Source organism: Mobula hypostoma, chromosome 6, assembly GCF_963921235.1.
Source record: "Mobula hypostoma chromosome 6, sMobHyp1.1, whole genome shotgun sequence".
NCBI classification, from domain to species: Eukaryota; Metazoa; Chordata; class Chondrichthyes; order Myliobatiformes; family Myliobatidae; genus Mobula; species Mobula hypostoma.
Genome location: NC_086102.1, coordinates 169,687,450 through 169,704,570, shown reverse-complemented (window position 1 = coordinate 169,704,570; position 17,121 = coordinate 169,687,450). Strand labels below are relative to the sequence as shown.

The window sequence follows — 17,121 nt, the reverse complement described above, 5'->3', positions numbered from 1 at the left end:
TACAGTGTACAATCTTGTTTCCTAGAAGCAGGGAAATTGAAATGAAAGTATTAAAATAATTTCATGAGATTACATTACATTTTATTTCCTTTTATATTTTTGAATTATATAATTGGATAGAAGCTTAATGACATAGGGTGAGGAAGTCCCTCCTAAAGTTCATCCACAAATCCTGCAGAAGACATCACATTGGTGGAAGTCTAAAAATATGCAGAGTCTTCGATAGTGTATGTTGAGCGGCTAAGGACAATCAGTTAAGAATGAGACTTTCAGCCACCTCATTACTGATGTCATGTGTAATACTCCTGCACAAAATCAGAAATTTTTTGTAACTCTGCAGAAAATATAAAAATTGAATCAATATTTATTAATGCTGAATGCTAAGAAAAAGTGGATGGAAAAGAACTAAGCCAGACATTTGACTGCTATCGAATTAACATCTTTGCAAGGTAATGGGAAAGGTAAAAACAATGTGCAATGCTCTGATGAGACATTATTCTTCCAGAGGACGTCACCTAAAACAATTGAACTTTGTAAAGCCTCCCCTGCATCTGAGAGGCCTTTCGGAGACCTCATGTCCAAGAGGTCTTTATGGCTCATAGTTTCAACCAAGGATCTGTTGCGTCCTCATGTTGAGGGGTGTATCTCTCATTTGTGACGTATCATGACAGGTGGAGCTCGCTTTTGGTAAGTTGTTGGCAAATTGATAGAAGTTGCCGTGGATGTTCTGCTGATCTGAAGTCTACGGTCTTATAATGGTAAGAAAATGGACAAAGACTACATTCTGTGATGGAACATTTCCAGGAGCATTTGAGAAGGAGTAGGAGAAATGAAAATAGAGAACACAGCTGGTAAAGATAATATACACTATATATCAATAGTCTTCCATACAATCACATAAATTCATAATCCCATAGGAGATGAAAGGGTACTGAACTTCGGCTGAGGGCAGTTGTGATCTTTTCTGGCCTTATTACAGATCCCACACAATGGGCTCTGATCACTTTGTTGGATGTCAAAGTTCATTTGAAATCCAGTCAGTTAAAAACAGATGCTTTTTGGTGGGTCATTCAGTTCAGTGGTGAGTCAAGTTGAGGTGCACTTCTTATACCGGATTCTAGTGTTTAAACTAGTCTAATTCTAGTTTTAACAAACTAGTGTTTGTTAAGATAATTTCAAATTGTACCTTTTTCAAATCACTTTTTTAAGCTTTATAGTTACCCTGTTCAAAGAAGTTTATCATACCAAAAATTTAATTTGAGTTGCAACTCATCAAATATATTCTTTATACTGACAACAAATTTTTCTTTTTTTTTGCTGCAGTTGCTAAATCCAAATTTTATTCATGAAGGTATGTTAATCCTTAACTATCCATGGTGTTGAAGTTGTGATATTGTAATTCAGATAATTAAAGATGATTTTGAATGCTTTGCACCCTGTATGGTATTGATCTTATTTTCACTAGCTTCAGTATATTCTTTTTGTACAGTGGCACCTGAATTTCTGATCCCCTTGGCTGACTTGACATGTGCTATTGGAGAGACAATCATTTTGCGCTGTAAAGTCTGTGGAAGACCAAAACCTACTGTCACCTGGAAAGCGCCCGATCAAAGTGTGCTTGTGCATGACAGTCGTTACACTCCATCACTCAGGTAACCTCAATGGCTAGATCAATTATAAGGAAACTAACATTGCTCATCTTCAGAAAGTGAACGCTTGAGAAGCCCCTGTCTTCTAGCAATGGTAAAAACTATATGAAAGAGTTTTGTTAATTTGATTGATGCTATTGCAATCAACATAGGTAATGTCAATCTCTTATTTGTTAGTAATGCATACAAATATGCCATCATTTCTATTTTTATACAGGTGCCAATTTTCAACCAATGTGTCTATCAAAGAAGATGATGACAATTGAGCTTGTTAACGCTCCACAAGTTGAAAAATAAGGTCAAAAACAATGAGGCAATATTTTGTTTCATTGTGTGTCACACAATAGTTGTAATAAATTAATGTGAGCTGCTGACTTTTCAAGAAACTATTCAGTTATCAATTGTCCCCAAATTGGTTTTACATTATTGTAGAACCTGTTCAGTGATGGTGTGAGTGAAGTTATCCCCTCTGGTTCAGGAGCCTGATGGCAGAGGTGTAATAACTGTTCCTGAACCTGGTGGTGCAGGTCACCGGGGCTCTAGTACCTTCTTCCTGATGGCAGCAGTAAAAAGAGAGTATGGCCTGGATGATGGGGTTGTCAGGAGATGTAGAGGAGGCTTGGCCCAAAAGCAGAGTGGTGGAGACGATTCAACGATGAACAGTGACATTAATAATAAACCGCAAAATATCCAGCCATGAGGGGTCACAAAACAAGAGAGAACAGATACTAAACACCACAGGCGATACTGTAACTGAAAGCTAGGAGCAACTGGTTGAGGCTGGCTGGTTTGATGGGGAAACAAGGACTGTGGCTGAGAGCTGGGTTTAAATAGGCTGCAGGCGATGAGTTGGAAGTGAATGGCAGGTGACTCCTGCTAGCTGGATGGAGACTGTATGGTGCTTGCCTGTGCAGGCCTGACAGGACTCTCCCCACCCCTCTTAAGGCCAGCACCTGACAATCCATGATAATCCAAATGAGTGCGGTGGAGCTCCTCAACATGTATCTGGACAGCACCCACGACCTCTCCTCCAGGCCATATCCTTCCCGGTCGACCAGGTACTGCACACCCCATCCACGACAATGTGAATCCATCAACTGGTGAATCGTATACACTGCACCACCTTCCACTGTCCTAGGTTCTGGAGGTGCAGGCTCGAGTAGGCTGAGTGGTCCATGGACAATGCACTTGAGGTAGGACATGTGGAAGATGGGTGTCATCCTGAAGAATGGTGACAGCTGGAGAAGGTAACTGACAGGATTATTGTGATGGGTGGTCGTGAGGGGACCAATGAACTGGGGATTGTGTGTTGGTACACGGGCAGATCTCAGGTGGACGGCCAGACACAGTCCCCAGACCGAAGGAGTCTGGTTTGGCACAGAAGGCAGTGGGCCTGGCTGCAGTAAGCATGATTGGCAGTTAGGATAGCCCTCTGAGCCCTCTTCCAAGCATTGTGGCAGAGGCAAACCAAGGCTCTGGCAGAAGAGCTCTCCACTCTTGGCCTCTATGCGGAGAACAATGGGGGCTGGTAGTCATGAAGCAACCAAAAGGTGACATACCCATGGCAGAAGAGGTGTGTAGATTGTGGGACAGTTTGGCCCAGTGCAGATACTCTTCCATCTGGAAGGGTTAGAGTCGCTGAAGCACCCAGATACATCTCCACTTGCTGATTGGCTCTTGCTGACCAACCCTTGGTCCGCGGATGATAGCCAGAGGACAGATTCACTGAGCTGTGGAGGAAGAAGCAGAAGGCTTGCCAGAAGATGGAGGTGAATTGTGGGTCTCTCTGCCACACAATATCCCATCGTAGAGTTGAACTTGCATGAGAAGGCAGCGCCAGGTTATGTCTTCCCATCCACTTTGAAAGGGAGAATATAACTACAGCTGTGAAGATCCCTGCTGCACCAGATGACCCTGTGATCTCTGTCTCAGAGGCCGATGTTAGACCGTCTTTAAAGAGGTGGAAGGCAGAAGGTCCCGATGGAGTACCTGGTAAGGCTCTGAAAACCTGTGCCAACCATCTGGCGAGAGTATCCAAGGACATTTTCAACCTCTCACTGCTACAGGCAGAAGTTCCCACTTGCTTCAAAAGGGCAACAACTATACCAGTGCCTAAGAAGAATAATGTGAGCTGCCTTAGTGTTTATCACCCGGTAGCACTCACATCTACAGTGATAAAATACTTTGACTAAACTGAACTCTTGCCTCATCAAGGACCTGGACCCATTGCAATTTGCCTATCGCCATAATAGGTCAACAGCAAGTGTAATCTCGTTGGCTCTTCACATGGCCTTAGACCACCTAGACAACGCAAACACCAATGTCAGGATGCTGTCCATCAACTATATTCAGCGTTTAATACCATCTTTTCCACAATCCTGATTGAGAAGTTGCAGAATCTGGGCCTCTGTACCTCCCTCTGCAATTGGATCCTCGACTTCCTAACCGGAAGACCACAATCTGTGCGGATTGGTGATAACATCTCTTCCTCGCTGACGATCAACACTGGTGTACCTCAGGGGTGTGTACTTAGCCCACTGCTCTACTCTCCCTATACACATGACTGTGTGGCTCGGCATAGCTCAAATGCCATCTATAAATTTGCTGATGGTACAACCGTTGTTGGTAGAATCTCAGATGGTGATAAGAGGGCATACAGGAGTGAGATATACCGCAACAACCTTGCACTTAACGTCAGTAAGGCGAAAGAGCTGATTGTGGACTTCAGGAAGGGTAAGACAAAGGAACACATAGAGGGATCAGAAATGGAGAGAGTGAGCAGTTTCAAGTTCCTGGGTGTCAAGATCTCCGAGGATCTAACCTGGTCCCAACATATCGATGTAGTTATAAAGAAGGCAAGACAGCGGCTATACTTCATTAGGAGTTTGAAGAGATTTGGCATGTCAACAAATACACTCAAAAGCTTCTATAGTTGTACCGTGGAGAGCATTCTAACAGGCTGCATCACTGTCTGGTATGGAGGGGCTACTGCACAGGACAGGAAGAAGCTGCAGAGGGTTGTAAATTTACTCGGCTCCATCTTGGGGACTAGCCTACAAGGTACCCAGGACATCTTCAGGGAGCGTTGTCTCAAAAAGGCAGCGTCTATTATTAAGGACCTCCAGCACACAGGACATGCCCTTTTCTCACTGTTACCATCAGGTAGGAGGCACAGAAGCCTGAAGGCACACACTCAGTGATTCAGGAACAGCTTCTTCCCCTCTGCCATCCGATTCCTAAATGGACATTGAGCCAATGAACGCTACCTCACTTTTTTAATATATATTATTTCTGGTTTTTGCCAATTTTTAATCTATTCAACATACGTAGACTGTAATTGATTTATTTATTTATATACTTGTTTTGTTTTTTTTTCTTCCTCACCTATATTATGTATTGCATTGAACAGCTGCTGCTAAGTTAAGAAATTTCACGACACATGCCGGTGATAATAAACCTGATTCTGATTCTTCTGTCCTCAATGAGCAAGGGTGGTCTTGGCAACCACGTCAAGTGTGTCCACCTCTGCCACAAAAGGTCTGGAGGGATTCAGATGGTAGAAAATGGGAGCAGTGGTGAAGTATCTCCTGAGCTCTTCAAAAGCATAGTCCTTAGCAGCAAACGATGTTATCCATGAAGTAGGTGATTTGGTGAGGGAGGTGAGAGGAGTGGTGATTTGGCTGTACTTCCTGATGATAGGCTGTTAGAAGTTGGAGAAGCCCAAGAAGTGCTGTAGCCATTTGGGGGGAGTGCAGTCATGACCGTTCACCAACGATGCCCATTTCTCCCGTCCATGGTAATGCCTTGGGGTGAAAGGATGTAACCCAGAAATGAAATGACTGGGATGTGGAACTTGCAAAACAGCTGGCTTTTGAGGAGATGCTGAAGGACTGAACAGACATGACGGTCTTAGTCTTGGAGGTCGTTGGAGAAGATGAGAATGTCGATGTAGACAGACACAAACCTGTGCAGCATGTCTCAAAGGATCTTGTTAATGAAGGCTTGGAAAATGGCTGGACTGTTGGAGAGTCTGAAAGGCATCACCAAGTATTCATAGTGGCCAGTGAGTGGTACGTGCAGTCTTCTGCTTATCCCCCTGGCATAGGTGGATCAGGTTGTACGCTCTTCGTAGATCCAGTTTGCTGAAGATCTGGTCTTTGTGCAGTGTTTTAAATGCACTATCCATCAGGGAGAGGGTAGTGGTTCTTAATGCTGACTTTGTTCAGTCTGTAGTAGTCAGTTCAGGGACAGAGACTCCCATCTTTCTTCTTGTTAAAGAAGAATCCTGCACCGACTGTGGATTGGGATGGTCGAATGAAGCTGTGTTATAGCACTTTGGCAATGTAGTCATTCATGGCTTGAATCTCAGGAAGGGAGAGGGAGTACAGACAACCTCGGGGAGGGGTGGTGCCTGGGAGGAGGTTAATCACGCTGTCGCGTGTCTCTGAGGCGGGTGCTGGCCTCCCTCTTATCAAAGGCAATGGCAATGTCATGGTATCCCTGTGGGAATTTGATGAGGTCGAGGTTTTCCTCTGTCCCCACAGATTTCTGGGGTGAAGTCAACTGACGTTGCAGGCTGCTGGTGTAGCATGCGGGTCCCCAACTCAGCAGTGAACTGATGACCAGGCACAGGGAGGGCCATGAGGGAAGAGCCAAGATGTGAGGAGTGTTGGATGAGTTGATAAGGAGGAATTGGATGGACCCATGGTGCTCTCCGCTGCTCAAGTCAAGTCTATTAGCACTTAACCATATACATGTACTGTCAAATGAGACAACCTTTCTCTAAACCAGGATGTAAAGCCCAGTAGTACACATAACACACATTCAACACACAATAACGTAGGAAAATAAGGATAAAATCTACAGATGATTTACACATAAATAAACAAAGTGAAGTGCCTAAATTTAATATTGTCAGGTACAGAACAGATTAACCAGTGACACTTCAAATATGATGCAGCAGGGAGTTCAGAAGCCAAATGGCCTGGGGGAAGAAACTGATTCCCATCCTGACCGTTCTTGGTTTATGCGTTCTTGGTCTCCTACCCGATGGTAGAGGATGCTGGATGGATGGGTGGGATCCTTGATTATAATAAGGGCCCAGTATCTACAGGCTGTGTGCACGCTGTGACCATCCCAGACTCCAAAGGTCATCCGTCAATGGCCGTGATGTAGAAGGGGTTGGAGCTATGCTCGGTAGGGAGTACAAGCTGCACACACTGAGTCTGGTCCAGAAAGATGCTTACCACATCAGAATCCACCAGGGCCTCTTGTGTGCAGAGAACTGTCGGAGAATGGAGGAGAACAGAGAGAGAGTGTTGGGCAATAATGCTGGAATGAGGGGCCGGGGAGTTTACCAGCTCGAGGAGCCTCTCATCACTACCTGGTGGTGCTGTGTCCCTCATCTAAGTGGACATTTGGTGCGTGGGTGATCAGCTACCCTGCAGGAAGTGCACAAGTTCTTTCTCCACCAACGTTCATGCTTTTGAGTGGTTAAGGAAGCTCTCCTTAAATACGTGGGTTCTGGAGGCTGTACTGGTGAGGGTCCTGCAGCCTGAAATAGTTCTGGGAACGGAACTGGGATTCTGGCTGGTGATCTGGAAAATCATTCCACAAGATGCTTGTCAATACGGAGGATCAAAGTAATGTGGCTTTCGAAGTCGGTGGGCATCTCCCATCTTTCAAGCACTCCAAGAAGCCATGCTGGAAATGGGGCAGCAGCACTTTTGCATTCCAACCGCACTGTGCCGCGGGGGCCCTGAATTCTACGGTGTAATCCAGCGCCAAGTGTAAGTCTTAACGCAGGGGAAGTGACTGATTCATTGCCTCTCTTCCACTTCGCAGATGGTCAAATACCCGGCACATTTCAGCAGTGATTTCCTCTTATTTATTGCAAGTGGAGGACTTATTGTCCCAGTTAGCGGCAGCCCAGATCAGAGCTCGCCCAGTCAAGACAGAGATGGCAAAGGCAATCTTGGCTCAGTCTGTAGAATACAGAGACAGTCGGAGGTCAGAGAGTAAGACACACGGAGGCAGGAAGCTGTGGCATCAGGTTGGGATTCCATCAAAGCATTCAGGCACAGGAATCCGGGTCTCCAAGGGAGAACGTTGCCTGGCATGGGTTGCTGTAATGAGACGGAGAGTTCATTGACAGTCAGTGGGTTCCTGCTGCTCCTGGATCGTGTACCATGCCGGCTGATAACTTCTTTTAGGCAAGCAAACTTTGCTGAGTCAATCACTGGTTCACTCATCCTGTCAGAAAGTGTAGAGGAACCTGAAATCAGAGCAGTGGAGACAATTCAGTGATGAATGAGAACTTCATTGATAGACAGCAAAAATACAAGCCACAAGGGTCCACAAAACAAGAGGGAATCGATACTAGGTAACAACGTAGCAAGGCAACAAAGTAACTGAAGGCTAGGAGCAACTGGCTGAGGTTAGCTGGTTTGATGGGTGAACAAGGTCGGTGGAAGAGAATTGGGTTTAGATAGGCTGCAGGTGATGGGTTGGAAATGGCTGACAGGTGACTCATGTAAGCTGAGTGGAGACTGGAGGTGCCCACCTATGCATGCCTGAAAAAGGCATCCTTGACGATGGATGCTGCTTTCCTGCGACAGTGCTCCATGTAGATGTGCTCAGTGGTGGGGAGAGCTCTGCCCGTGATGGATTGAGCCATAGCCACTATTTTTTGTAGTCTTTTCCTTCTAAGAGCACTGGTGCTTCTATACCAGGCTGTGAGACAACCAGTTAGTATACTCTCCACTGCCATCTATAGAAGTTTGTCAAAGTTTTTGATGACTTTTATTCTCCAAATGAGCCTAAGTTGTTGGCTTATGTAAAGGTGTTTTTAGTTTTCTTTCATCAAGCTGAATGTTATCAAATATGAAGGTATTGACATAATTTGTGGCATTACCAAGACTTGGAAATAAATAAATGTGTAGATCAGAATTACGAATTCTTGGTGCTAAGAATCATGCTGTAAATTATTATGGGGCCAAAAAATACCAATACTTGCAGCGAAGTAGGCTCTTGAATGTGGGACAGTTTTCATGAATTGGTACACTTGCATTGGCATTGAAATCTACCTTCAGGACTTTATTTCTATTCTCAGCACTCTCTTTATCACTATATCTAATTACAGTGATGTAACGGTAGGTATTCAGGAATAAGGTATATGCCAGGCCTGTGTTGTACTGTGATCTTTACCACACTCAAGTCTCCCAATGCCTTAACATTTTCTGCTGGGCTAAAGGCTTGATCCAATAAAGTTCAGGGGCTTTTACCCAGTGTTCTTAACTCTGAAAGCCATTATTGTGGCCTCTCCGAAGGTAAGAACAATCTAAAAGCCTCTTCACGGATGGCTACAATAATTTAAGAGAGCCTTGAGCAACAAGACAGCACATTGAGAACATATCCTGAGAACCACTATCTGCATCACAGAAGAGGAAATCATATTCACTCTCTTCACATGTTATCAGGGTGTCGGATCAAATCTACTGGCACCTTTTATGTCCCTCACTTGATATTTCATTCTTTTGAAGCTAGTGGAACTGGTCGACTGGTCAACAGACTCACTGATTCATACTTGCCCAATTCACACTCATTCATTGCAGACTCTGCTTGAGAAGAGATCTCAAGAATTATCTTGAAGAATTATCTCGGCCCAAAACATTTGCTCTTTTCCATAGATGCTGCCTGGCCTGCTGAGTTCCTCCAGTATTCTGTGTGTGTTGCTCAACATCCTTGTGTTCCTCTTTCAATGGCTCCCTTAACATCTAAAATGTGGAGAAGTACAGTTAACTGAGATGTGAACAAAGTTGGTGTGATTCTTCTTCTGAAGTTTAATGGCAATTGAGAAACAGCTTTAATGTTCATTACAGTCACCTTCTGAACTGCAGTATGGGTATGATATCTAAATCCTACATATATATATGTATCAAATTCTATAAAAATTCTTAAAGAACTGCACTAAATATTTAAAGTAATGATCCTGTGATTCTTTCTGCAAAAATATTATTAATCCTGAATTGTATTTTACTCCGTGGTAATTTTAAAATCAACCACCCCCTGTCTTGATTACATCTTGGAAACCTCACCAGAACATGCTCAACCATCTCTTGTTGATTATGATGCTCACACTTCCCATTATTGTTTCTTCATTTAAAAACAATGTACTATTTAACCCTGCGCGCCCAAACCTGAATCTCGATAGTATCATCTCCTCCCTCCTGTTCTTTCCTGCATTCCTCTACCATCCCATCTCTTTCTGGAGATGATGAAGTTGTCTTCCTGTTCTCTTTTCAACCCATTGTTTTCAAAATATTTTTGATGTTACTTTTAATAATGTTTTTCATTTCTCATTTACTGTAGTTTACTTATTCGTTTGATTTTAACATGACACTAGTTTTTTTTATCAGGTGAGTATAGTGATATTATTATTTTCAATTGCTTCCATGAGCAGGTGGCAAGGACAGGTAGGCACATGAATATGAGGAAGATGGAGGGATATGGACATTGTGTAGGTAGGAGGGATTAGCTTTGGGGTTTTCTCGATTTACTTTCTCGCTAGTTCAGCACAACATTGTGGGCCGAAGGGTGTGTTCCTGAGCTGTATTGTTCTATGTTCTATGATCTCTCGGGCAGCTCACAGAACTCGCCAGGGTAAGATGATTTTCCTATTTGCTTCACTTCCAGAAAAGGGGTGACTCAGCTGGTAGATTAAGAGAGCTCTTCAGTTAAAACAGATCAATCTACAATTCTAAAGCAGTGGATAAATTCTCTGTTCAGTAATTATACTCATACATCAGTGAGTGTAAATTGGATGACTATTTAACAACCTACCTGCCCAGTTAAGATTGGTTTTGATTTAGGTATTGAGCATTAGAATTACTTAAACACAAGAGGTTCTGCAGATGCTGGAAATCTAGAGCAACACACACAAAATGCTGGAGAAACTCAGGCCAGGCAGCATCTCCTGAAATGAGTGAACAGTTGACGTTTCAGGCCAGATTACTTGCTTACTCCAAATAAATATAATTTTTATCCTCTTTTGCCAATTCCAAGCTCCCACTCTACTGATCACATTGATTGATATCAATTGATAACGTTAATTCTCAATTTTTTTACCTCATATGACTGAGAGAAAAATGCGCAGGACTTCATATTCTTGGAAATAGAAGCTTTTGTTTAAGAAATTAAGTAAGTTGTGTTGAGTAAAAAAAGGCATTTGGATAGGATCTGTATACAAAATAGATGAGTTTATGCATCAATGACTTTGAACTGAAAGATCTATTATCTTCACAAATGTATACTGTATTCTTTCACATGATTCACTGAATTGCTTATGAAAATAATTTAGTTTTCCATTCAGTAAAAGAATGCATTTGTGTTTTTATTTCCATAGTGATTCTGGGGAAGTTATGCTTAAAATCTGTAATATCATGCCTCAAGATAGTGGAATATACAGCTGTGTGGCAGTGAATGAAATAGGAACAGCATCATCTTCAGCAACAGTCAAAGTGCAGGGTAACAAAATCTTTTCAAATCATTGTTTATGACTTATTCTGTTAAGAAGTTTTTAATCTTTCTGTATGAGACTGCCAGTCTTTTTACGGGATATTAAAGAAACAGAGTTGTTCTGATGTATGAGCCAGCTAGCAATTGATGAGTTTGAATTGTGGATAATGATGGCAGCCTGGATCCAATTTATGTTTGAGATTAGTATCTAGAAAGCAGGTGGGAGTGGAATATCTAAACAAAAGTGCAAAGAGATCATTGTAGCATGATATTGATTTAATTTACTGAGATACAACACGGAATTGGCCCTTCCTGTCTTTTGAGCTGTGCTGCCACCAATCCCCCGATTTAATCCTGGCCTAATCACAGGACAATTTACAATGACCAATTAACTTACCAACCAGTATGTCTTTGGATTGTGGGAGGAAACCAGAGTACCCGGAGGAAGCAAGGGACGCAGTCACAAGGAGAACGTACAAACTCCTTACAAGCAGCAGCGGGAATTGAACCCAGGTCACTGGTACTGTAAAGCATTGTGCTAACCACTATGCTACTGTGCCACCCCAAGTTAATGTATTGGCCAATGTTTCTTTAATTAGGTTCATACAGAACTCTTCTAACTTATCAGTCATACTTCAGCAGGAAGAAAAGGATTTCATTATCATGATATATTCAATAGGATAAACTAATCTCATTTCGCAATAATAAGAATGACCAATGAGGATGTATTTCCTCTTCAAAATCAAGAGGACATAGTCTTCAAGTGAGAGGTAGGAGAGTTAATGAGATCTTGGGATTTTTTTTAATGTTTTTCGATTCTTTTTCTATTCTCAAAATGGATATCAGTCTTTCACAGAGGCACAAGAGGCTGCAGAAGCTGTAATCTTGAGCAAAAGAAAACAAACAGACAAACTCAGTCGGACAGGCCGCATCTAGTCAGTTTTCTTCTGGTTTGTTTCTGGTGGATTAAATTGCTGTTTTTATTATGCAATACATATCAATGTAAAAGCAGGAAAGCATCGCTATTGGTATGTTTTTATGAAACAACTGTTCCTTCTCAGAATACATTATGTAAAGTACTCTTATCTCATTAAATATCAATATAGTAGGTTACCATTGACCAGGAACTGAACTGGAGGAACTATATACAAAATGTGGTTAGAAGGGCAGGTCAGAGGCTGGGAATCCTGTGGTGAGTAACACACCTCCTAACTCCCCAAAACCTGTCCAACATCTACAAGTCAGGGGTGTGATGGAATACATTGCTCTTGACTGGATGAACAACACCCAAGAAGCTCGTCGCTACACAGGACATAGCAACCTGCTTGAAAGGCCCAATCCACAACCACTCACTGACTTCACTACCAAAACACAGAAGCAACAGTTTGTACATAACAGGTCTAGCAGACACACTTTACCAGGGGTTCCCAATTTGCGGTCCACGGACCCCTTGGTTAATAGTAAGGATTCATGGCATAAAAAAGATTGGGAACCCCTGCACTACAGCAACTTATCAAAATTCCTTAGACAGCATCTTACAAACTCACAACTTCTATCAGCTCAAGGGGCAAGGACAACAAAAACGAGGGGACAATCTAACCTTCTAACCTACGCACCAGACTCCATTCATGCTGGTTTGTTGGTCGAATATCCCAGTCTGGTCTTCAAATATCCCACTTCTGCATCCTTTAAACGCAGAACGGAGACTTAAGACTCTGGCCTGTCCTCTAATTCCTCTAATTCCTCAATATCCATGTCCTTAAAACCCTCAACTTACTCCTAAATCCCATCTCTGTCCCCAAAACTATCCCCATGAAACCAAAAAAAATTCTTTAAAAAATCAACAAAAACTGAGCCATGACCTCAACGAAGGTCACAATGCAGCGCCATTTTGAACTCATTATTTCCTGAGCAAATGTATTGCTATCTTTACTCACTCAACTGTGATACTGTAGAGTGATTATAGATTCTGATTATACTACATCTGCAACGTAAAGTTAATCTCTGTTACCCTATTATAGCTCATGCTCTCTCATCAACAAGAATAAATTTTTTGCTGGACATGCAGGCATTGTGCCTTTGACTACCCTAGTGAGGTCACAGAGATTCACTGACCCAGAGCTCCAGCCAACAGGCCTCAGTCAGCATTTTCTAACAAATGAGAATGAGATGGACCATCTATTTGGAACTCCTGGGCAAAGATGATGGCCAGTATTTCATGTTTGCCTTCTGTATTCATGGAGCCTCCAAGTATCTGCCTTTGTATGCCACCGTGGGCATATCAGTAGATTTTTGATCAGATCTGTTGGATTTGAGATGACTAGGGTCTATATGTGACACTCTCCTTCTGTTTTTAGTATTCATATAGTCTTGGGTAGGTTTACTTTCACCAGCTAGGCACCACAGTTTCAGTCTCCTGCTGCTGCCCCTCTATTTTCTCAGGATATATCGCTTTGCTTGATTGCATTGATAAAGTATCTGCAAAGCCATTATATTTGATTCCATTTTGCTATGTTAGGTAGTCATAGATCCTAACAGTTTCCTATTTTTGAGCTGCTGTCCCATCCACCATCTATCAGTGTGAAGGCGGCGCTTCATTTGAATTAAAACTGCTCTTTCCTTCTTAATGATTAGTGATGAGGAAGTCAAATAAATTACACTTCCATGCTGATTTACTATCACTTGTCAGTGCCTTGCAGCTATGTTCTTTGAGAAGCTGCTAACTCAACTAGTTACTATGTTACTATGTCATTCAGGACTGCACTTCAAAGTCCCTCATCACTTATCAATTGTTATTGCTATTAGTAATCAATATGAAAAAGTACTGATCATTAGTAGATGGTATACAACAGAATGCTTCAGACCAATGCTCGGCCATTCTGGGACCTTATAGGCTTGAGAATTAATAAGGAGCATATCTAAGATCTGCCCTTCACATTTGCATCATAGATTCCTTTAGGTTTAATCAACTACTATGTGAAGAATAACACAGATAATAAGAATCTGGATGTTGGCAGCAGTATGAGTTTTGCAAAGATAACTATGCCAATTCATCCTTCAATAGTCTTTTTGATAACTGTCCTAATTTTGGCACATCCACAAATTTCAGTGAAAAGGTCTTTACCAAAATTTATTAAACTGTGTGATGTAATGCCGGTGGTAGTGATTTAAAAGTTTTTCACAGAAACAATATGTGGATATAACATTTTTCTTTTATCCAAAATACTGCAGTGCGATTTTGATTGAGGTAGTATAGAACTGAGAGGTGACAGACGAGGTGCCCTACAGTACTGCCAAAGTTTTAGTGTTAAAACTAAATACTTTACAGATGGGTATTCTGAAAAGGGAACATAGCTGTCTCAGTATCTTTGCACTCTTGATAAAGAGGTTGCTGCAAGCAGCAACTATTCATATAAAAAGCTCTCAAGTCATTTATCTGTTCTTTAAATGCTGAAGCAAATCACTTTTAGTTGTTGTTTACCACTCTGATCAGATTCCCCCATTTTCAGGTGTTCCAGCAGCACCAGGTCGACCAATAGCCCAGGAGAGAAGCAATAGCTCTGTTATTTTGAGATGGTTGCCTCCAGCAAGTACAGGAAACTGCACCATTTCCAGTTACACTGTTGAATACAGGGAAGAAGGTAATCTATGTTCTGACCATAATACTACATGTCAGTGTCGTTTTCTCACGTAACCAGAGATAGATGATCGGATTAACTCAATTTAGTGCAGTTTATAATATTACAAGTAATTTTAGAAATACATTCTTAAAAATGAAATTAAAAAGTCCTGCAATAATTAATACACCCAGTAAGACGTTCAGGAATAGCATCTCTGCCCAGAATATTAGTAGGTTTTGTATTTGGTTTTTGTCTGTTTAGTTCCATCCCCTACAAACCCAACCAATGTATCTTCTCCTTAGTTCCACCAGTAGATTCCCAAGTCCAACATTTATCCTCATCATTACACTAATTTCCTCCACCCCTGAAAGCTCCAACTACATTTTCATCTGAACTCCCTTAAATATGAAGACCCCAAAATGTTCATTTCTCATTGGTGGCCAAGCTGCAGCCATGATAGCATAACTTTATTGTGAATGTTCTGCATGTTAAGGCATAATGTTTTTTGATCTGTTGCTTTGATGTTATTGGCCCCCTTAGTATTTTAAGCACTCTGGCCCCATTTGCCACATGCCCTTGCTCTCTCAGACTTCCAGTTTGACTTCTTCCTTTGCAAAACACACAAAATGGTGGAGGAACTCAGCAGGTCAGGCAGCAACCATGGAGATGAATAAATAATCAATGTTTCAGGCCAAGACCCTTCCTCAGGACTGGAAAAACTCAGGAAGAGGGAAGACGCCAGGATAAAAAGGTGGGTTGGGGGGGATATAGGGGAGGGAGGATAGCTAGAAAGTGATAGGTGAAACCGGGTGGGTGGGAAAGGTAAAGGTCTGGAGAAGAAGGAATCTGATGGGAGAGGAGAGTGGAACACAGGAGAAAGAGAAAGAGGGGTGCCAGAGGGAGGTGATAGGCAGGTGAGGAGAAGATGTAAGAGGCCAGGGTGGGGAATAGAAGAAGAGGGAAGGGGGACGTGTGTGTTTTGCTCTGGATTTCAAGCATCTGCAGAACCTCTTGTGTTATGATCTCTTCATTTTATGCTTTTCATTTCTCTCCATGCTTCTCCCTCCTCTGTTTCCTTGGCCACTCCTGAACTTGCTACTGTTGAAGACCACTGAGGACTGTCATTGCTTAAACAAAACAAGTTCACTGTCTTTCTCCATACACCATATCCACACTACTCATAAAGACTGTCAGTCCAGGGCATCTCACTCCCCTACATACCCACACCCCTACCCCTGCCCCCAGCACTATATTTCTCTTGGCACTGTGACTCTTAACATCTCCTTTCCACCACACGAAAGGTCTCAGCACTTGATTTCACCATGGACATCTCCTACTAATGTCCCAGTACCATTTTGCTGACCACTCTGCTTGCTACCCTACAGTGAAATAGATATGTGCGTAGCCATTCCTTGGAGACACTTGAAACTGTACTATTGCAAATGCTCAGGTTTTGATGAACATTTTTATACTTCATAAATGTTCGCAGTTCATACCACAGCTTTGTATTTGGGTGTATAACCTTGGTGAGTGCTGTTGTGTAATTTCACACAGCCCAAGGCTAGAGCCTATTGAATATTCCTGTTACGTCTGTGCATGAAAATTATCAGAATTTTAATAAGTATGCTGATCATAGAACATAGAATAGTACAGCACAGTACAGGCCCTTCGGCCAAAATGTTGTGCCGACCCTCAAACCCTGCCTCCCATATAACCCCCCACCTTAAATTCCTCCATATACCTGTCTAGTAGTCTCTTAAATTTCACTAGTGTATCTGCCTCCGCCACTGACTCAGGCATGATTACCTCAACATGGTATGGTTGTCATCAATACATAAGTAATTTACTTTGAAAGTGTACAGTGAATTCCATTTTTAAAAAAAAACTTTTCACTCTCCGATCCCAGCCTAAGGATGACACTTGATCAGGATTGTCTTACATCTTTTCCCTTGCACCTGATGCAGTCAGTCTTTCCAGCATGTTCTTAAAAAGATGAGAACGTTTATGCAGTGTACTCTATCTGTAGTGCTGGCCATCTGAATTCCAAGGCTAAGTGGCACCATGATAACCTTGCAGGGGCTTTTGCCTTTAGCATTCATTAGTCTCCCGCTTTTCTAATGTTAAAGTACCTATAACATCTACATGACTCTTTCTCAAAGAAAACTACACTACTGTCACCATCTATTTCTCCTATCAATTAAAAAGTATTCCCTTCCCCTTCCCTCTTCTTCTATTCCGCACTCCGAACTTTTACCTCTTGTCACCTGCCTATCACCTCCCCCTGGGTCCCCTCTTTCTTCCTTTACTCCTATGGTCCTCTTCCCTCTCCTATCAGG

The 17,121-nt window shown here is 42.3% G+C and overlaps 1 protein-coding gene across 1 annotated transcript in view; it reads left to right on the top strand.

Annotated features, from left to right (window-relative positions):
• Window positions 1–17,121, top strand: part of kalrna (kalirin RhoGEF kinase a) — a 747,932-nt gene that overhangs the window by 710,445 nt on the left and 20,366 nt on the right. The window contains exons 52-55 of the mRNA XM_063052247.1: window positions 1,324–1,351; window positions 1,490–1,652; window positions 11,053–11,174; window positions 14,675–14,806. Of these exons, the coding sequence (XP_062908317.1) occupies window positions 1,324–1,351; window positions 1,490–1,652; window positions 11,053–11,174; window positions 14,675–14,806 (445 nt within the window). The remainder of the gene's footprint in view (window positions 1–1,323; window positions 1,352–1,489; window positions 1,653–11,052; window positions 11,175–14,674; window positions 14,807–17,121) is intronic.